The sequence below is a fragment of the Notolepis coatsorum genome (genome assembly GCF_963971535.1).
Source record: "Notolepis coatsorum genome assembly, chromosome: 18".
In the NCBI taxonomy this organism is placed as follows: domain Eukaryota; kingdom Metazoa; phylum Chordata; class Actinopteri; order Aulopiformes; family Paralepididae; genus Notolepis; species Notolepis coatsorum.
Genome location: NC_140182.1, coordinates 16,346,395 through 16,368,435, shown reverse-complemented (window position 1 = coordinate 16,368,435; position 22,041 = coordinate 16,346,395). Strand labels below are relative to the sequence as shown.

The 22,041-nt window shown below is 45.8% G+C and overlaps 1 protein-coding gene across 2 annotated transcripts in view; it reads left to right on the top strand.

Annotated features, from left to right (window-relative positions):
* The window catches only part of lamb4 (laminin, beta 4), a 78,937-nt gene that overhangs the window by 38,681 nt on the left and 18,215 nt on the right, over positions 1 to 22,041 (top strand). For both annotated transcript variants that reach the window (XM_084334691.1, XM_084334692.1), the window contains 11 exons: positions 4,503 to 4,615; positions 6,307 to 6,427; positions 8,049 to 8,229; positions 11,155 to 11,298; positions 13,219 to 13,450; positions 14,811 to 14,968; positions 15,515 to 15,739; positions 18,254 to 18,471; positions 19,724 to 19,820; positions 20,936 to 21,305; positions 22,034 to 22,041. The exon at positions 22,034 to 22,041 is cut by the window's right edge and continues 153 nt beyond it. In XM_084334691.1, the coding sequence (XP_084190817.1) occupies positions 4,503 to 4,615; positions 6,307 to 6,427; positions 8,049 to 8,229; positions 11,155 to 11,298; positions 13,219 to 13,450; positions 14,811 to 14,968; positions 15,515 to 15,739; positions 18,254 to 18,471; positions 19,724 to 19,820; positions 20,936 to 21,305; positions 22,034 to 22,041 (1,867 nt within the window). The remainder of the gene's footprint in view (positions 1 to 4,502; positions 4,616 to 6,306; positions 6,428 to 8,048; positions 8,230 to 11,154; positions 11,299 to 13,218; positions 13,451 to 14,810; positions 14,969 to 15,514; positions 15,740 to 18,253; positions 18,472 to 19,723; positions 19,821 to 20,935; positions 21,306 to 22,033) is intronic.

Here is a 22,041-nt window from a genome sequence, read left to right as displayed (position 1 = left end):
AAAACAAAGGAACATGAGACCATGGGGGGAACGGGGGAGACAGCCTGATGGCACAAAAAAAAAAAAAAAGACTAGAGACATATCGATCAGGTTGGAGGGGAGGGGGGGGTTTAGGGGTGGGGGGGGTTGAAGGCAAGGGAGAACAGGTGGGTTTTGAGGCGAGCTTTGAAGGTGGAGAGTGTAGGGGAGTCTCTGATGGACTGGGGGAGGGAGTTCCAGAGTCGGGGTGCAGTGCGAGAGAAGGCCCGATCTCCGAAGTTTTTAAGCTTGGATGTCGGGACAGTGAGGGAGGCAGTGGAGGAGGACCGGAGGGAACGGGTTGGGCGGTAGGGGAGAAGGAGATCAGTCAGGTAGGGGGGGGCCAGGCTGTGGAGGGCTTTGAAGGTGAGGAGTAGTGTTTTAAAGTTAATGCGGTGTTTGATCGGGAGCCAGTGGAGGGAGTGGAGGACAGGAGTGATGTGTTCGCGGGACCGGGTGTTAGTGAGGAGGCGGGCGGCTGAATTTTGGACCATTTGCAGTTTATGGAGGGAGCGGGAGGTGATACCAGTGAGGAGGGAGTTGCAGTAGTCCAGGCGGGAGGAGATGAAGGCGTGAATGAGGGATTCAGCAGCGGGGGGGGAGAGGCAGTGACGGATTTTTGCGATGTTGCGGAGGTGAAAGTAGGATGTTTTCACGATGGAGCGGACGTGGGGGTCAAATGAGAGGGTGGGGTCAAGGAGGACACCAAGGTTGCGGACTAGGGGGGAGGGGGTGATGGTGGAGTCGTTGATGGTGAGTGTGATGGGTCCAGATCTGGTGAGGGTGGTTTTGGTGCCAATGATGAGGAGTTCAGTCTTGTCACTGTTGAGTTTGAGGAAGTTGTGGGTCATCCAAGTTTGGAGTTCGGTGATGCATGATTCGATGTGACTGAGGGGTGGGCTGTGGGGGGATTGTGTACTGATGTATATTTGGGTGTCGTCAGCGTAACAGTGGAAGTTGAGGTGGTATTTGCGAATGATGTGACCAAGGGGGAGAATGTAGCAGATGAAGAGCAGGGGGCCGAGGACTGAGCCTTGGGGGACCCCCTGTGTGACTGGGGAGGGGGGGAGGTGTGGCCGGAAAGGGAGATGAATTGGTGTCTGTCAGTGAGGTAGGAGGAGAACCAGTCAAGTGCTGTGCCCTCAACACCCAGTTGGTGCAGCCTTTGGAGGAGGATGGAGTGACACACTGTGTCAAAGGCTGCACTGAGATCGAGTAGGATCAGGATGTTGAGGGCACCGGAGTCAGCGGAGATGAGGAGGTCATTGATGACCTTTACCAGTGCAGTTTCGGTGCTGTGAGCGGGACGGAAGCCAGACTGAAGGGGTTCATATAGGGTGTTGGACTGGAGATGGGAGTGGAGTTGGGAGGCAGCAATACGTTCCAGTGTTTTTGAGAAAAAAGGAAGATTGGATATGGGGCGGTAGTTGGAGAGGCTGGATGGGTCAAGAGTGGGTTTTTTGAGGACAGGGGTGACAGCGGCGAGTTTGTAGGGGGAGGGGACGTGGCCTAGGGATAGTGACTGGTTGAAAAGGGCGGTGAGGTGGGGGATGAGAGCAGGGAGGCAGGCTTTGGTGAGAGTAGTGGGTAGGGGGTCAAGGGAGCAGGTAGTGGTCTTGGAGGTAGTCATGAGGTCCATGATGAAGGAGGAGTCAACTGGGGCGAAGGCAGTAAAAGGGGTGGGAGGGATGGAGTCAGGTGGGGGAAAAATGTTGGTGGGGGGGGCGAGGGTGGGGGAATTGGCGATGCGGGCAGTCAGTGAGCTGTTGATTAAAGATACTTTATTATTGAAGAAGAGGAGAAACGAGTTGCAGAGGTCAGGGGAGGAGAGTGAGTTATTGTCCGGGCGTTGTAAGAGTTTCTTGACAGTGGAGAAGAGGGTCCGGGGGTTGCGGTTGCTGCTGTTGATGATGGTGGAGTAGTGGGCAGATTTGGCAGCTTGGAGTGCATCACGGTAGGAGGAGACGTGCTGTTTGTGGAGGTCGGCGTGGATGGTGAGGCGGGTTTTTTTATAGAGGCGTTCTAGTTGACGGCCGGTCTGCTTCATGGAGCGGAGTTCCGGAGTGTACCAGGGGGAGGAGGTGGTGAATGAGACAGTGATGGTTTTCAGGGGTGCCAGTGAGTCGAGGGAGTCAGAGAGAGTAGAGTTGAGGAGGAGGGCATAGTCGTCGGGGTTAGAGGGGGCGGAGTCAGGGGGAAAGGCAGAGGATATGGATTGAGACAGTGTGAGAGGGTCGATGGATTTTATGTTACGGAAAGAGATGGTGCGTTTGATGGAGTGGTGGGGTGGGGGAAGGGGAGCAGAGAAAAGGATGCAGTAGTGGTCAGAGAGTGGGAATGGGATGGGGTGAGGATTGGATATGGGTAGGGAGGCAGAGCAAACAAGGTCAAGTGTGTGGCCTTTGTTGTGGGTGGGGAAGTTGATGTGCTGGGTGAGGCTAAAACAGTCAAGGAGGGAGAGGAAGTCAGGAGTGAGGTTTGAGTTTGGTTGGTCAACATGGATGTTGAGGTCACCGGTAAGTAGGAGGCGGGTGGAGAGAGTGGAGGCTATGGTCAGGAGATCAGAAAGTTCAGTTAAGAAAGAGGGATGAGGCTTTGGAGGGCAGTAGAGGAGTAGTGCAGTGATAGAGTTGGGGAGGGAGAGGGCAAGGTATTCGAAGGATAGCATGGGAGGGAGGTTTAGGTGCAGTTCAGTGATGGATAGGGAGAGTTTGTGAAAAACGGCAAGACCCCCCCCTCGGCCAGAGAGGCGGGGCTTGGCGATGAAGCTGTAATTTGGGGGGGTAGCTTGGTTGAGGGAGTAGAAGTCCAAGGGCTGTTGCCAGGTTTCAGTGAGGAGGAGTAGGTCCAGGTTGTTGTCCAGTAGTAGTTCATAGATCAGAGGTGATTTGTTAGAGAGAGAACGGGTGTTGAGGAGAGCAAGGGAGATGGATGGGGGAGCAGGGAGGAAGGAGCGAAGGTTATCGAGGTTAGCGGTGCGGCGGGTGGGGGTGGCAGGGGGGCGAGAGGTAGTCCAGGAAGAGGGGATGTATGAGCCGTCAGGGAGGTGGAGAGACCGGTTTCGATTTAGGCGGGGGTAAAGACCAGCTAGTCATCCGCTATGAGCCTGAGGTAAAGACCAGCTAGTCGTCCACTATGAACCTGAGGTAAAGACCAGCTAGTCGTCCACTATGAGCCTGAGGTAAAAACCAGCTAGTCGTCCGCTATGAGCCTGAGGTAAAGACCAGCTAGTCGTCCGCTATGAGCCTGAAGTAAAGACCAGCTAGTCGTCAGCTATGAGACTGAGGGTGCTTTCTCACTCACCATCGGGGTCGAATCAGCTCCGTTCCGTCCTCGTTCTTGATCTACCGGTCGATCACGGCCGACTGGTTGGGCACCACTGGTCTATAGAAATAAATGCATTAGAACAAGAAAGTATAGTAGACATAGCAATGGCAAAAAAAGTTGCCAGGCTTAATGCGAGCCAGGGAAGTCTTTAGCCCCTTCCGTGACTGCGATGTGCAAGCCAGGGGCTTTATATCTGATATATTTCGAAGTTCTCTGAACTCGCCAAATTGCCCATAAATATAGTTTTTGTGGGTATTGTCCAGTTGTTGCTGTATGTTTTTATCTGCCCAAAATTCAAGCAAGCATGAAAGCATTACAGTAATGACGTTGTGTGTGTCAGCAATTTGATACAGAAGCCTCTCCCGTGTTTTGGTACAAGCTTGTACACCACGCCCCCCGCTCCCACTGGTGCGCACCCGAGACCACCTATTTCAGCGGTCCAGGTTTGGAGCGAATCAGCGTCCCCGGGGACGGGGGGGAGCGTTCTCACTAGGACGGACACACCCTTTTTGGGTGCGATGCGGCTCTGATTCGACCCCGAATGGTGAGTGAGAAAGGGCCCTGAGGTAAAGACCAGCTAGTCGTCAGCTATGAGACTGAGGTAAGGACCAGCTAGTCGTCGGCTATGAGACTGAGGTAAAGACCAGCTAGTCGTCCGCTATAAGACTGCTCAAGCGTGTCCTTGAGCAAGACCCTTAACCCCTAATTGCTCTCGATGAGCATGTTGGCACCTTGCATGGTTGCCTCCGCCGTCGGTGTGTGAATGTGTGAGTGAATGTGTGAGTGAATGGGTAAAATGTGAGTAACAAATTATAAAGCGCTTTGGATAAAAGCGCTATATAAAAAAGCAGCCATTTACCATTTACCATCTATGAGCCTGAGGTAAAGACCAGCTCGTTGTCCGCTATGAACCTGAGGTAAGGACCAGCTAGTCGTCAACTATGAGTCTGAGCTAAAGACCAAATAAAATGGCCCCTGTCAGATCACGCTATGAATAATTTGAAATTATGCATAGTAAGCATTCTTACTATGCTACATTCATCAAACTCACAAACACAAATATACTTGAAACTGTGTTAAAAATATATACGTATAAAGTACTCATAAAGCACTCATAAAGCACTCGTGAAACTCTATAACATGGTTCTTCATTGCAGACCCCAGGTGACTGGCTGGCCGCTGTCAGCATCCTCCCCTTGTCACCTGGCAATGGGAGTTGTACAGATGATCCAACCGCAACCAGAACTCTCAAGCTAGCTGGGAATGCCAGGTTAGATAAAACATCAATGTGTCTTTATCACGTTTTCACATCAGCTTTTTGGTGAATATATGATAACCTTTGCACAGACGGGCAAGCATCTGTCACTGACTGACACTGTTACCGTGACTGTCCTGTATGTATCTATGTATATATGTATTTATTGTGGGGATTGGGAGGTGGGAGGGGGGGGGGGGGGGCGTTTTGATGTTTGATGTCTGATGTTTCATGTTGATGTAACCAGTGCCTAACAATCTGTACCGCAAACAATTACCACCAACCATCGTTGCGTGGCATTAAAGTATCTTGTATCTTGTAGTGTGTGCCGGTTCGGAGGACTTGCCAGTTTGGAGCAGTCCGAGTGCTTAGGCCCGGGTATTGCCGCTTGCAGTGTTTGCGAAAACTGCTGATCCGATCAACTTCACACCCAATGCTGCACTTCCTTGGATCCTCAGCAATACATGTGTGAAGTCGATCGGATGAACAGTTCTTGAGATATAGATAGATAGATAGATAGATAGATAGATAGATAGATAGATAGATAGATAGATAGATAGATAGATAGATAGATAGATAGATAGATAGATAGATAGATAGATAGATAGATAGATAGATAGATAGATAGATAGATAGATAGATAGATAGATAGATAGATAGATAGATAGATAGATAGATAGATAGATAGATAGATAGATAGATAGATAGATAGATAGATAGATAGATAGATAGATATAGATCACTGATGTAACTTAAAGCGATGAATTGTGTGAAACCATCACACAAACGGTGGTTATGTAATGACTCTCTGGTCCTCGGAGGAGCTAACGTTGCGTGTTTGTTCCCAGGGGTTCTGTCCTGGACACACAACTGTCCTCAGAGGAGCTAACGTTGTGTGTTTGTTCCCAGGGGTTCTGACCTGGACACACCACTGTCCTCGGAGGAGCTAACGTTGTGTGTTTGTTCCCAGGGGTTCTGTCCTGGACACACCACTGTCCTCAGAGGAGCTAACGTTGTGTGTTTGTTCCCAGGGGTTCTGTACTGGGACACACCACTGTCCTCAGAGGAGCTAACGTTGTGTGTTTGTTCCCAGGGGTTGTGACCTGGACACACCACTGTCCTCGGAGGAGCTAACGTTGTGTGTTTGTTCCCAGGGGTTCTGTACTGGGACACACAACTGTCCTCAGAGGAGCTAACGTTGTGTGTTTGTTCCCAGGGGTTCTGTACTGGGACACACCACTGTCCTCAGAGGAGCTAACGTTGTGTGTTTGTTCCCAGGGGTTCTGTCCTGGACACACCACTGTCCTCAGAGGAGCTAACGTTGTGTGTTTGTTCCCAGGGGTTCTGTCCTGGACACACCACTGTCCTCGGAGGAGCTAACGTTGTGTGTTTGTTCCCAGGGGTTCTGTACTGGGACACACCACTGTCCTCGGAGGAGCTAACGTTGTGTGTTTGTTCCCAGGGGTTCTGTCCTGCACACACCACTGTCCTCAGAGGAGCTAACGTTGCATGTTTGTTCCCAGGGGTTCTGTCCTGCACACACCACTGTCCTCGGAGGAGCTAACGTTGCGTGTTTGTTCCCAGGGGTTCTGTACTGGACACACCACTGTCCTCGGAGGAGCTAACGTTGTGTGTTTGTTCCCAGGGGTTCTGTCCTGGACACACCACTGTCCTCGGAGGAGCTAACGTTGTGTGTTTGTTCCCAGGGGTTCTGTCCTGGACACACCACTGTGCTTGAACGCAGGAGCCCGCTACTTCGTGGACGTCATCTTTAAGAAACAGCCCAACTCTCATCCCACGACCAGCCAATACATCCTCGTGGACTCTGTAAGAATCTCTCTTTGGATCAAATCAGTTGTGAAAGCAACAGCTTTTAATTCAGACAAGTTATTATTATTAACCTTGCGCAATAGCTGGCTTCGCGAGATCACAAGATCACATAAGAATCCATCTTGTCAAGCTTCAAATCAAATCAAATCAAATCCAAATGTATTTGTAAAGCCTGAAATAACAAGTTAATGTCCCCATGGGCCGGACAAGTCAAGAAGAAACATCAAAATAAATCAAGAACAAAAAACCCACCATGAAATCCAAAATAAATGTAAAATAAATAAATGCAACACTCCCAGACATTCCCCAGTTAAGGTAAGGAAAAACTCACAAAAAACCTAGCAATAGGAGAAAAGTGCCACAGGCAATGTGGAGGAGAGAAACCTTAGAAGGGCCGTTCAAGGGGGGATCTCCCTTCTTGGATGTCGGTGATAATAGTGTTGCTATGGATGATCGATGGGAGAATACACACACACACACACACACACACACACACACACACACACACACACACACACACACACACACACACACACACACACACACACACACACACACACACACACACACACACACACACACACACACACACACACACACACACACACACACACACACTTTGAGTCAGAAACAAACATAGTATCAATGAGAGTATCAATAATACCCCTGAGTGAAGTCTGGTAAAAAAAAATAAAAAATAAAAAAAAATGCTGGCAGCTATGGGTGTGGTTTAGATCCAATCACCTGCAGAGTAAAGCGCCTGGCCCTCTTCCAAAGAGTTTCAGAGGACAAAACCCAGGTGGTTTTGTGTAACAGACCACCACCATCTGGCAGGTCAGGTTAACAAACTATGCTTTTAATAGTTCATTTGTATGTTGTGCTTCTATAACACTTTGCTAAATAATAATGATTTCCGTACCTATAGAGAGCTAAGTGTCTCAACCCTTATGTCTCAATGCAGGAAAATCCTTCCTGAATGGCTTCTGCTTCACTACCCAGTGACACGTTCAGTAAAGAACTAGACCGTTTTACACTCAAATCCCCATGTTCTACCTGCTTACCTACTAGGGCTGGGCGGCCAAAATATCATACCATAATAAACGCCTTTGTTTTGACTGGTATCGATCTTCAAGAAGAAGTGTGAGCCCTCATCCAACCATAGCCGCCGACTCCCACCAATAGAATAGAATAGAATAGAAATACTTAATTTATCCCGAGGACATTTTGGCACTACAGATCGCTCACAGTAAACAGTAAACATTTAGGTAGTCAGAAACAAAAGTCACAAATAAGAATAAAATATGGTCCGGGATATACATTCTGTTATACATTCTAAAATCTAAAATATACAGTCAAAATATACAGAAATATACAGTAAAAAGTGGAAAAATAGTCAAATGTAAAAGCCCAGGAAGATTATGCCAGAGTTGTACCGTCCCTCTGTGCTCAGTGATGCAGTGAGGCACAGTGATTCGTTATAAAGTCCGATGGCTGTCGGAATGAAGGACTTCCTGTGCCGTTCTTGGGAGTCTTATAGTCTAACACTGAACGTACGTGAAGTAACAAGTAAAAAAAAAACAAGTTCTTCACCACCCTAACCTTGCTCTCCGTGTTTCAGATGGGCCTGATCCCCCAGATAGAGTCGGTGCAGGACTTCTGTTCCCAGAGCGACGTGGACTCGTTCCGGAACCTCCGCTGCCAGGGCCTGGCCGTCGAGCTGGGCCAGGAGGAGGCCATGCCCGCGCTGTGTGAGGAGCTCATCGGGAGCATGTCGGCCCGCATCCACAACGGAGCTGTGCGTGAGTACCGTCAGAGACCTCTCGGAGGGAGGCCGGCCCAGTCCTTCTCACTTCCTGCTGCTATGTGTCATGTGAGCTACACAAGGCATGGTCCCCACACCTTAGATATCTATAGAACACTAGATAGCTTAAGGCGGAGTCACCAGCGTCACTGAACCGCCGCCATCTTGCCAGGGGCAGCCTTGAGTGAGTGAGCTGCACAGACAAAAATACTCATAACTCGCTGAAATATTGACGGATTTACAAACGGGTTGGTTTGCTATAAACATCAAAGATGTAGTTATAATACTGCATACTTGTAAAAAAAAAATTTAAAGATGTTTTGTTTTACAAACCGCTTGAATCATAGCCACGTTAATAATGCTTGTAATAAACCAAACCGTTTGTAAATCAGTCAATATTTCAGCGAGTTATGAGTATTTTTGTCTGTGCAGCTCACTCACTCTCACTCAAGGCTGCCCCCCAAGATGGCGGCGGTTCAGTGACGTCGCTCTCCATTGGCCGGCAGCGCGGGCAAGCTATCTAGTGTTCTATATACATCTATGCCCCAGCCCCACACCTTAGCGCTAGTGCACTAGATGTTTTGTATTGGGGTGCTGCATATGTTTGTGTATTGGGGTGTATAATGTTTGTGTATTGGGGTGTATAATGTTTGTGTATTGGGGTGCATATATGCTTGTGTATATTGGGGTTCATATATGCTTCTGTATTGGGGTGCATATGCTTGTGTATTGGGGTGCATATGCTTGTGTAATAGGGTGTTATGCTTGTGTATTAGGGTGCATATATGCTTCTGTATTGGAGTGCATATACTTGTGTATATTGGGGTGCATATATGCTTCTGTATTGGAGTGTATATACTTGTGTATATTGGGGTGCATATATGATTGTGTGTTGGAGTGCATATGCTTGTGTATTGGAGTGTATATACTTTAATACTTGTGTATATTGGGGTGCATATATGCTTCTGTATTGGGGTGCATATGATTGTGAATTGTGATGCATATGCGTGTGTATTAGGGTGCATATATGCTTATGTATTGGGGTGTATATGCGTGTGTATTAGGGTGCATATATGCTTCTGTATTGGGGTGTATATGCGTGTGTATTAGGGTGCATATATGCTTGTGTATTGGGGTGTATATGCGTGTGTATTAGGGTGCATATATGCTTCTGTATTGGGGTGTATATGCGTGTGTATTAGGGTGCATATATGCTTCTGTATTGGGGTGTATATGCTTGTGTATTAGAGTGTATATACTTGTGTATATTAGGGTGCATATATGCTTCTGTATTGGGGTGCATATGCTTGTGTATTAGAGTGTATATACTTGTGTATATTAGGGTGCATATATGCTTATGTATTGGGGTGCATATATGCTTGTGTATTAGGGTGCATATATGCTTGTGTATTGGGGTGCATATATGCTTCTGTATTAGGGTGCATATATGCTTGTGTATTGGGGTGCATATATGCTTCTGTATTAGGGTGCATATATGCTTGTGTATTGGGGTGCATATATGCTTGTGTATTGGGGTGCATATATGCTTCTGTATTGGGGTGCATATATGCTTCTGTATTAGGGTGCATATATGCTTGTGTATTGGGGTGCATATATGCTTCTGTATTAGGGTGCATATATGCTTGTGTATTGGGGTGCATATATGCTTCTGTATTGGGGTGCATATATGCTTCTGTATTAGGGTGCATATATGCTTGTGTATTGGGGTGCATATATGCTTCTGTATTAGGGTGCATATATGCTTGTGTATTGGGGTGCATATATGCTTGTGTATTGGGGTGCATATATGCTTCTGTATTGGGGTGCATATATGCTTCTGTATTGGGGTGCATATATGCTTGTGTATTGGGGTGCATATATGCTTGTGTATTAGGGTGCATATATGCTTCTGTATTGGGGTGCATATATGCTTCTGTATTGGGGTGCATATATGCTTCTGTATTGGGGTGCATATATGCTTCTGTATTGGGGTGCATATATGCTTCTGTATTGGGGTGCATATATGCTTCTGTATTGGGGTGCATATATGCTTCTGTATTGGGGTGCATATATGCTTGTGTATTGGGGTGCATATATGCTTGTGTATTGGGGTGCATATATGCTTCTGTATTGGGGTGCATATATGCTTCTGTATTGGGGTGCATATATGCTTCTGTATTGGGGTGCATATATGCTTCTGTATTAGGGTGCATATATGCTTCTGTATTGGGGTGCATATATGCTTCTGTATTGGGGTGCATATATGCTTCTGTATTGGGGTGCATATATGCTTGTGTATTGGGGTGCATATATGCTTCTGTATTGGGGTGCATATATGCTTCTGTATTGGGGTGCATATATGCTTCTGTATTGGGGTGCATATATGCTTCTGTATTGGGGTGCATATATGCTTCTGTATTGGGGTGCATATATGCTTGTGTATTAGGGTGTATATGCTTCTGTATTGGGGTGCATATATGCTTCTGTATTGGGGTGCATATATGCTTCTGTATTAGGGTGCATATATGCTTCTGTATTGGGGTGCATATATGCTTCTGTATTGGGGTGCATATATGCTTCTGTATTGGGGTGCATATGATTGTGAATTGTGATGCATATGCGTGTGTATTAGGGTGTATATGCTTCTGTATTGGGGTGCATATATGATTCTGTATTGGGGTGCATATATGATTCTGTATTGGGGTGCATATATGATTCTGTATTGGGGTGCATATGATTGTGAATTGTGATGCATATGCTTGTGTATTGGAGTGCATATGCGTGTGTATTAGGGTGCATATATGCTTGTGCATTGGGGTGCAGATGTATGTGTATCTAGCAGGGATATGCAGAAAGACACATTTTATTTCCCTTGTATAAACGGACAGTAAAGTAATCTTCCTCTCCCGACCTGTGTCTCCAGCCTGCAGGTGTAACACACAGGGCTCCATCGGCCGCTCCTGCAGCAAGCTCGGGGGCCAGTGCGAGTGCAAGCCCAACGTGATCGGCCGATGCTGTGACACCTGCGCCCCGCAGACCTTCGGCTTTGGACCTGGTGGCTGCACACGTATGTCACCGCTGCTCCTGACAACACCCACACCTGCATATATATATATATTATATATATATAATATATATTTATTTGACAATAGATAGGCTACTGTCCACTCAGTATCTTTAGAAAGCAAAAGGTATATGAGTTTCAGATTCAGGTTCCTTTATTGTCACGTTATTAAGAATCAAGAATCAAGAGGTTTATTTGTCACATACATACCAGGAGGGCATACAGTGAAATGCGGGTGGTCATGGCCGCATTGATTGTGCAAAATACAATAATAAAAATAGGCATAGAAAAAAAGAAAATAGGTAAGACACAAGATATGCATGATAAAAAAAAAGACATGCTAAGTTCCTGAGAAACTGGTTCCTATGTACACTACTATACAATATACAATTTACAATTTTAACTCTTAGTGTATCTAAACTATACTATACAATACCTCCTTCCTTTAAAGTGACTTTTCCATTCTTCCATATTCAGTACCTTACAGCAAAAAAAAAGAGTGAAATCAAATTTGTTGTCGTTCCTCAACCATAACAGCATCCAATAATATAAATTAAAGGAAATTAGCATAGAATGGGAATAAAATAAGATAATATAGGACTAAAATAAAGATGACTATATGTAACGGTTGTGACATCGTCACCTTAAACTTCGATGCCCTGAGGGAGTTTCGAACCCGTGGTCTCCCTCACCGTGGGCAACAGCACAGACCGCTATACCAAGTAGTGAACTCACTGCTTTGTAACGTGTCTTTTGAGGGTGAGAGTGAGTTTAACCCATAGCACCGCTACTCGCCACAGTCACTTCACAACATCGAAAGTCCATCGTGACTGCGCTTCGCGATACCATCCGTTACATACAGTTCTAAAAAATTTGCAGTGCAGATAACAGGATGTAGATATTATACTATATAGATCAGAACAAAAACTGCAACAAATGAAAACAAGACAAGTCAAAAACAACTTCTCCAAAAATGACACTGTTATATATACCATCTATACACCCCAACACAAAGCTCCTATGACTCAACATTCCTTTTACTCAAATGTTTGATGTTTCTTATCAGGCTTATCAGGCTCCCAGAGGCTTTTGTGTCTAGGATGTACCAGATACATAATACATTAAACCAGGAGACACTATTTTTACAAGAGTAATCAGCCAGGGAACCGCTTCTATAATGTGTTACTGTAGGTAGAGAGACACAGTTGAAAAAGTGAACCATGTTATAAGAATAGGTGTTTCTTGCAGCAATAATAGTGAAATTAAGTTATTCTCATTTTGCTGGGACGAGCCCCTGGAACTCCCCAATGGACTGCTGTCCCCCATGCAGCACACCCCACTTTGGGAATCCCTGTGCAATTGGAAAAAAATAACGAAATAAAGAAAAGCAATGGCACCACCTAGAGGTGACTCTGTGACATTGCCAAAGCAACTGAAAATCTCATGGTGTCAGGGTTCAATTAAATTCAATTAAATTCAATTATCTCTCTCTTTCTCTGGCGTATGTCTTTAGACCTTCAGCTCCGTTTGAGGCAAGCCAGTCCAACGTGTCATCGTCCAGGTCGATCATTAGACCACGATCACCATTCGGTGGCCGGTGTTTGGGGCAGCTGCTCATGAATAAGCTCATGAATTCAATTAAATTCAAGTAAACTCAATACAAATGTATCGACCCAGCCCAAAATGTTAAATTTGCCTTTCCCACCTCACAGGGAATCATATAAATTATAATAATATAAAAAGGAAATTCACTCACAATTTACACCAGCACAAAGGAACAAACACAGATTTCAGCCGCACACACAACCCGTACATCCACATCTAAGTTATATTATCTCGACAGACTTGGACAACGCCCCGTCCTCTTTCTGCTATACTCAACCCCCACCTCCCTCCCTCCCTCCCTCCCATCCTCTCCAACAGCATGTGATTGCGACCCCAGTGGTTCCGTGTCAGAGCTGTGCGACCAGGTCAGAGGTCAGTGTCCGTGTCGCAGGGAGGTGGCGGGCCGGCGGTGTGAGCGCTGCCAGCCTGGCTACTGGGGGTTCCCTCTGTGCCGGCCCTGTGAGTGTCACGGCCTGGCGGAGCTCTGCCACCAAGACACCGGAGCCTGTCTGGACTGTAGGCAGCTCTCCGCCGGACACAACTGTGAGAGGTAGGGAACGTCGTGTCATCTGTATTATCATGCTTTCTCTCGCACGTCACTCTGTAAATACGCTCCAAACATCCCTTAGCACTTTACCTACTTATGGGCAGTTCAGATCACGTATATTCTGAAACATTCCTGTTTCAATTGATCTTTTGGTGATCCAGGTGTTTATTAACTGTGTTGAAACCTGTGTTGGTGACCCAGGTGTTTATTAACTGTGTGTTAAAACTAGGGCTGTCAAAATGAATGCTTTAACTTTGGAGATTAATTTAAATTAATTAAAGCATTAAAATAAATTAATCTAGATTAATCTATGGAGTGAAAAAATTTCAACGTTCTGAACTTTCAGCAGTATATTTCTGTTGTTAATATGATTTATATTACTATTAAAATAGTATTTTAATCTAAATATACTTTCTTTGTGTTGATTTTACATTAATTCCATGATTTTACTCAAGTAAATATCTGTTACAAGCTTCGGTCTTAAATTGAAAATATTTTTAATCTAGATTAATCTAGATTAATTACAGAAAACTGTGAGATTAATTAGTAATTTTTTTTAATCTATTGACAGCACTAGTTCAAACCTGTGTTGGTGACTCAGGTGTTTATTAACTGTGTTGAAACCTGTGTTGGTCATCCAGGTGTTTATTAACTGTGTGTTTAAACCTGTGTTGGTGACCCAGGTGTTTATTAACTGTGTGTTTAAACCTGTGTTGGTGACTCAGGTGTTTATTAACTGTGTGTTTAAACCTGTGTTGGTGACTCAGGTGTTTATTAACTGTGTTTAAACCTGTGTTGGTGACCCAGGTGTTTATTAACTGTGTTTAAACCTGTGTTGGTGACCCAGGTGTTTATTAACTGACCCATGTGTTTATTAACTGTGTGTTTAAACCTGTGTTGGTGACCCAGGTGTTTATTAACTGTGTGTTGAAACCTGTGTTGGTCATCCAGGTGTTTATTAACTGTGTGTTTAAACCTGTGTTGGTCATCCAGGTGTTTATTAACTGTGTGTTTAAACCTGTGTTAGTGACCCAGGTGTTTATTAACTGTGTGTTGAAACCTGTGTTGGTGACCCAGGTGGTTATTAACTGTGTTAAAACCTGTGTTGGTGACCCAGGTGTTTATTAACTGTTTAAACCTGTGTTGGTCATCCAGGTGTTTATTAACTGTGTGTTAAAACCTGTGTTGGTGACTCGGGTGTTTATTAACTGTGTGTTAAAACTTGTGTTGGTGACTCAGGTGTTTATTAACTGTGTGTTTAAACCTGTGTTGGTGACCCAGGTGTTTATTAACTGTGTGTTTAAACCTGTGTTGGTGATCCAGGTGTTTATTAACTGTGTTTAAACCTGTGTTGGTGACCCAGGTGTGTGGAGGGTTACTATGGCGACCCCGTCTCCAGGGAGCCCTGTGAGCCGTGTCTGTGTCCTGACATGCAGGCTAGCGGCCGATTCTTCGCCAGCTCCTGCAACAAGGACCCAGAATCCCACAGTCTAACCTGCAACTGCTTCAGCAGTCACACAGGTAGGTCTCTCTCATCGTCTCTCATCTATTGCCTACACAGTATGTACAGGTAGGTATCCCCCATTGGCTGTCATCTGTTGCCCATGTCGAGGTCAGGATAAGTGTATATATGGATACTATGTGTAATACCGGTTTCATGGACATTTAAAAGAAATAACTCAAATATGAATAAGTTGAATTATTCATAATTATTTTGTCCTGCATGGAATTCCATCTTATTATTACCATCTAGTTTGGCAATGAACAGATAATAAATGATGGTATTGTAACACATAGGGGAGTAACACATACTGAAATAAAGTGCATAAGGTGCTGGAATCCTACCACACACACTCCTATTGTACTCCAAATGCTCTCAGAGAAGAATCTATCCCAAGAACAGGCTACTTAGTTAAAACACTGCTACATCCCAAGAATAGGCTACTTAAAACACTGCTGTTTATTGTCCTCTCCTCTCATCTCTTGTCCTCTCCTGTCATTTCCTCTCCTCCCCTCCTCTCTACCTCCTCCTCTCCTCCCCTCCCCTCTCCTCTCTCCTCTCCTCAGGTTCACGCTGTGATGCTTGTGCCCCTGGTTTCTTTGGCGACCTGACAGTAACTGGGGCGCAGTGTGAGGAGTGTCCCTGTAACAACAACATAGACCCCGATGCCCAGGGAGCGTGTGACAGCGAGACGGGACAGTGTCTACATTGCCTCTACAACACCCACGGCCTCTACTGCCAAAGCTGTAAGCCTGGCTACTACGGCGATGCCCTGGCTCACGACTGCAAAGGTAAAGATTGCAACATAGTCACAACATAACTTTTTTTTTTTTATTATTATTTTATTTGTTTTATTTAACGGCCTGGCGAGAGGACAGAAGGTCCCCTCGAAGGGTAACAGGGTAACAGAAAACAATATATATATATATTAGGGATGCACCGAATGGGAAATTCTTGGCCGAAACCGATACCAAAAATAGGAAACAGTTGGCCGAAAACCGAATGCCGAAAGGCCGAAAATGATTCATAGAATAGAATCTTTTTTTACCAATGTTGTTCAGCTACCTGATTATGAAAAAATATATGATTATGGCAAAACTTAACTTAAATAATAAATAATCACTATTATGGGTCCATAAAACATTTATTCAGCACTTGAATCTGAATGCATACAGTACATTAATTCCAAGTCAAGTGGCGGACATCTGTGCTCTACTGAGCGCACCTTTCTAGTCCGCAGATGAATGTGCTCTCTTGACTTTGGCACAGTAGACGCGCAACGTGTATTCTCGAGAATGATAATAATAATAATGCTCTTCAGATTATATTATCAACGACAGACAGCGTCAATGTGAGAAACACAATCCCCCCCTCTTAAGTTAACCGCGATGGGCATATAGTAAATAAGGATATAAAGCATGTTAAAGATGCATTTATTGGACGCGTTGCGCGCTGAGTTTACATAGAAACAGCGCGACACATAGAAACAGCGCGCATGTAATGACTGAAGCCACGTTTTGATGACATCATCACAACAACACAGTTACAGGTTGTTTCTGTTTCGGTGATATATTTTCGGTGAAAAAACTCTTTCGGTCGAAAGCCGAAAGGCCATTTTTGGTCATTTTCGGCCGAAAAACTTTCGGTGGCCGAAATTTCGGTGCATCCCTAATATATATAGACAAGAGACAGATGGTAGCGTACATAACTCACAGAGGTAAGGGAAATAATTCAACACACATCAAACAAACAACCGAATAAAAATACAAAGGGGCATACATGAAGCAGAATAGTCAAATGACAGTTAAAAGGCTGGGTGACAGTTGCAGGTGTGTGTAAACAACTCTGCGATAGTGTCCTTATAAGTAGTGAGGGGGATCTATTTTTTTAAGTCTTTTGCATCTCGTTCCAACATCAACGATGTTGGCATTCATTTTTAAACTATTCAATTGAAAGTTTGATATTTGTTCACTTGAGTCAACAAATCAGTGACACTGGGCTGTGGTCAAGTTTCAAGTTCAAGTTTTTTTGATTAGTTGTCATACAGAAATACAGGATACTTTTGCATGAAATGCTTCTTTCTGTTTTGCTCCTGAGAGTGTGCTAGATAAAATAACAAGATAGTGTAAAATAGTATAATAAGTATAAAATAGAAGGTCAAGTATGTAAACAAGTGTAAACAAAAGAAAAATTTGCAATACACATATATACAGTATATGTACAGTCTGTACTTATGTACAGTCTATACAGTCACCTACTATATAGTACAGTGTAGAATGGTGAGGTATAGCTTAGCTTGTGGTGCCACCTTGTGGTGGTGAGGTGCATGGGATTGATGCCAATAAATATAAAGTGTGTGTTAGTGTCTAAAGTGGGTGCTACAGTGTGTTGTTTATTTAAAGTGAGTGTGTGCGCGTGGATGTGTGTGTTGTGGGTGTATTTGATGTTCTGTTATTGTTCATTGTTCATTGAGCATCCTGATGGCCTGGGGATAGAAGCTCCTTCTGAGTCTCTCTGTGCTTGCCATGAGACTCCGGTATCGCTTGCCTGACCGCAGCAGTTGAAAAAGGCAGTTGATTGGGTGGCTGGGGTCTTTGATTATTCTCTTAGCCTTACCCATACAGCGCTTGTTGTAAATATCCTGGAGAGTGGGAAGCCCCCCTCCAATTGTGCGTTCGGCTGAACGGGCCACTCTCTGTAGTCTACTACGGTCTTGTGCGGTGCTATTCCCAAACCAGGAGGTGATATTGCCAGTCAGGATGCTCTCTATTGTGCATGAGTAGAAGTTCTTGAGGATCTTCTGACTCACTTTGAACTTCCTTAGGCGCCTGAGGAAGTAGAGGCGTTGTCGTGCCTTCTTGATAACACTGTCAATGTGTGTGGTCCATGTCAAGTCCTCGGGTATGTGGACTCCGAGGTACTTAAAACTGTTCACTCTCTCAACCGGTGCTCCGTCGATGCTGAGGGGGCTGTAGTCCCTGACCCCGATCTCCTAAAGTCCACAATCATCTCCTTTGTTTTGCTGACGTTCAGGGAGAGGCTGTTCTCTTGACACCATCCCGCTAGAACCTTTACCTCTTCCAGATAGGCCCTCTCGTCGTTTGCAGAGATCAGGCCCACCACTACTGTGTCGTCAGCAAACTTGATGATTGTGTTGTTGTTCCGCTGTGCCACACAGGTCCATGTCGCCTGTGGCCTTGGTATGACAGGATAAATAAAAGTGTGTTTTTGGGTGTTTACGTGTGTGTGTGTGTGTGTGTGTTTACGTGTGTGTGTGTGTGTGTGTGTGTGTGTGTGTTCTCCAGAGTGTTCCTGTGACCGGCGGGGTACGGAGGTCACTCGGTGCCCGGTGCGCAGTCTGTGCTTCTGTAACCCAGTGACTGGGCAGTGCCCGTGCAGGGTTGGCGCCATGGGTGTGCTCTGTGACGAGTGTGACGATGGATACTGGAACATCCAGGGGCCGTCGGGCTGCCAGCCCTGCAACTGTGATCCGGCCAACACCCTCAACAACATATGTGACAAGGCAAGGCCTACAAAAAAATCTACTGGTATAAACAGTCATTTGGGATGGTTATCGTTTGAGCATTTTCGGTGCCAACACCAATACCTGGGATTCGATACGGATACCAAAACGATACCTTACTTTCCTCAGTCATGTGTTATATGTGCTGTGTGAGCCAATCAGAGGCTGTGTTACATTTTGGATTGTGGTTGAATGGATTTTTTTTTATATATCTTGGAACAAACATGCTTATTGGCTCACTGACACTGATGTATGTCATTCAATATAAGATATTCCTTTATTGATCCCCTTGGGGAAATTCATAAAATGTCCATACTACAGTATATTTCAATACACAATACTATTGAAGAAATCTTATTGATCGAATTACGATACCCAGCCCTAACAGTAGGATGGATGGGGAAGTGGTTGCTTGGCGGGGGAGGGTTATATACCTGTACACTCAAACCTGTGAGCTGCCCAGTACTTGGCCGCTGAGCTCTACCTTGATGATAATTCTGGGATTTACACTTACTTGCCACCTTCCCCAAAGGCAGGCGAGAAGATTGATATCAATTTAATCTCTGTGGACCCACCTCTCTTGACCCACCTCTCTCTGGGGCTACTGGACACACAGAGATGAAACTGATATCAATCTTCTTGTCCGACTCTGGGGAAGATGGCAAATAAGTGAATTTCCCAAAATGTTGGAGTGTTCTTTTAAATCTAATTTGTACTCGACCGTGAAAAGGCCTTTGGAGGTGGAGGTGGCGGAGGTGGAGGTGGCGGAGGTGTCACCAGGGGGCGGAGCCTGCATGCTCAAGTGCTAATCAGTGGGCTAAAGATGGAATTTGTTTTACAAGGGAATAAACCACAGCGATGTATCGCACTCCGAGAAGAATCCAAGGAGTAGCTATATACCAAGAATAGGCTACTTAAAGCACTGCTGTTTTTGTCCTCTCCTCTTCTCTCCATTCCTCTCCTCTCTTGTCCTATCCTCTCCTGTCTTGTCCTCTCCTTTTGTCCTCTCCTCTCTTGTCCCCTCCTCCCCTCTCCTCTCCTCTCCTGTCTTGTCCTCTCCTCTCTTGTCATCTCCTCCCCTCTCATCTCCTCTCCTGTCTTGTCTTCTCCTCCCCTCTCATCTCCTCTCTTGTCCTCTCCTCCTCTCCTATCTTGTCCTCTCCTCTCTTGTCCTCTCTCCCCCTTGTCCTCTCCTCTCCTCCCCTCCCCCCTTCACTCTCTCATTATCAACATCAATATATGTTGTCTTCAGGTGACAGGACAGTGTCAATGTCGTCCTGAGTTTGGGGGACAATACTGTGAGGACTGCGGGGAAAATCACTTTGGGAATCCTGACCTGCAGTGTGTATGTAAGTGATCACTTTGGGAATCCTGACCTGCAGTGTGTATGTAAGTGATCACTTTGGGAATCCTGACCTGCAGTGTGTATGTAAGTGATCACATTGGGGAGATTGCGCTCGTCACCAATGCGAGAGACTCCGGTCTCGAATCCAGGTGTCAGCATTGCCTCCGGCTTGAGCCAGCCGTCATACTAACTCGTTTGGCTGAGTTAGCGGGAGGGAAGTCGTGGGTGGTAATCTGGCATTGTGGACAGCGACTCCTACAGGTCAGGTCTGGGCGCCTGCACAGCAAAAGACAGGAAGTGGTGAAGGCAGCGTGACCTCCCACGTGTTACACTTCACCAATGAGAGTCCGCGCTGCCAGGTGAAAAGAGAGCCGCTGGCTGTCTCCGCATGTGTCGGAGGAAGCATGTGGTAGACCTCAGGGCTCCCTAGACCGACCAGTGGGGGGCACATGCGCACAATGACCAGGTAGGGGAGGGGGGAATTGGCATAACGACTAAATTGGGGTGGGAGGAAAAGCACAGAAAATCAGGCGGAGAAAAAGAGGATTAAAAAAAAAAAAAATAATAATTAAGGGTTGGGTTAAAAACCACCCTGGCTTTTAATTAATTGAATAAATTCTTCCTTCAGGATAGACTGCGTTGTGTTGGTTTGTTGATGAAGAAAAATTACTAAAATTAAATTTCCCCTTGAGATAATACACGATATTCGGGCCCCAGTATTCCTTGTTAACCCGGATTTATTGACATAAACAGTGACAGAAATCATTGAGCAGAGCGGTGGATATACTCTCCTCCAAGATGAACACCGTGCCAAGTGCCAAGATCCCCCCGCCTAATACTCCATCTGATATCACCCTCTCTCTCCCATGAGGAGAGACACAACCTCTGGGCCTCCTAGATTTGTTTCCTCTGCGAGTTACACCATGTGGCTACCTATTTAGTCTAGCTAACTAAAATGTTGACACTTAACATCAGGTCAGAAGTAAGAATGGACTGTTCTTTCATATTAACACTCTCTCGACTTAAGGTCCAAGTGAACTTAGACAAGAAAACACTACCCAAATCCTTCACCCCCAAAAAACCCAACCCTCTTGTTAACTCCCATTCTCTTGTTCCTAGCATGCGACTGTAACCTGGAAGGAACGGAGCGTCCTTCCTGTGACACCGACACCGGAGAATGCCTGTGTCGCGTGGGCGTGACGGGCATCTTCTGTGACGAGTGTGGCCCTGGGCACGACTCCGTGTTCCCCGCCTGCGTCGCCTGCCACCCTTGCGCCAACCTCTGGGCGGCGAACGTCACCGACGTCCAGCGTGCCGCCGAAAGGATGCGGAGCTTCATCCCTCGCCACGGCGACGACGTGGAGCCCGGCTACCAGCGCCGGTGGCAACGGATACTGGAGGCGCACTCCAAGCTGGACTGGTTGGTGAACGTGACGGGGAGGTCACTGCCACTGGTGGAGGACGTGGAGGAACTGTGCCTTAGGCTTGGGTAAGTTGAGTGAGTGCTGCTGTGCGAAGGGTGCAATTTCAGTGTTGTGGTTCTCTTTTTGTTTCTTTGGATGTACCAACGATAGAAGAGGTGATTTGGGTTCTCTGGAACCAGTGTTGTAGTCGAGTCACTAAATCTCGAGTCCGAGTCGAGTCTCGAGTCCCCAGTGTTTGAGTCCGAGTCACCAAAGAAGCGCTTGAGTCGAGTCCCCATTACCCGAGTCCGAGTGCAAGTCATCAAGGTTGAGTCCACTCCACTCTGGGAGTCAAAGAGCTGACATACAAATATAAAAAGGTCTACATTAAACATAAATGACACAGCGGTCACCATTTCAAAGGGAGTTTATTTACATTGTGACACAATAGCCAAACAAATGGACTAGCCATCAATATCTTATGCCAAATGATTAGGGCCTATTACAAAACAAATATATTAAATAAATAACTGTATTTATCAATTAACAAGTCCGAGTCCTCGTCTGCACCTTCCGAGTCCGAATGCAGTCAGTGCTCGAGCCTCGAGTCCAAGTCAGAGTCCGAGTCATCAGTGCTCACGTCCAAGTCGAGTCACGAGTCCTGAAAATCAGTCCAGGACTCGGACTTGAGTGCTACAACACTGTCTGGAACCCCCCAGACCAGTCTCTCAATGATGTAGTTTTCAGAGCTTCATTCTAGTGACATTTTCATTCACCTTCCACTTAAACTGCTCCATTCCTTCCAACCACACAGGAAGCTCA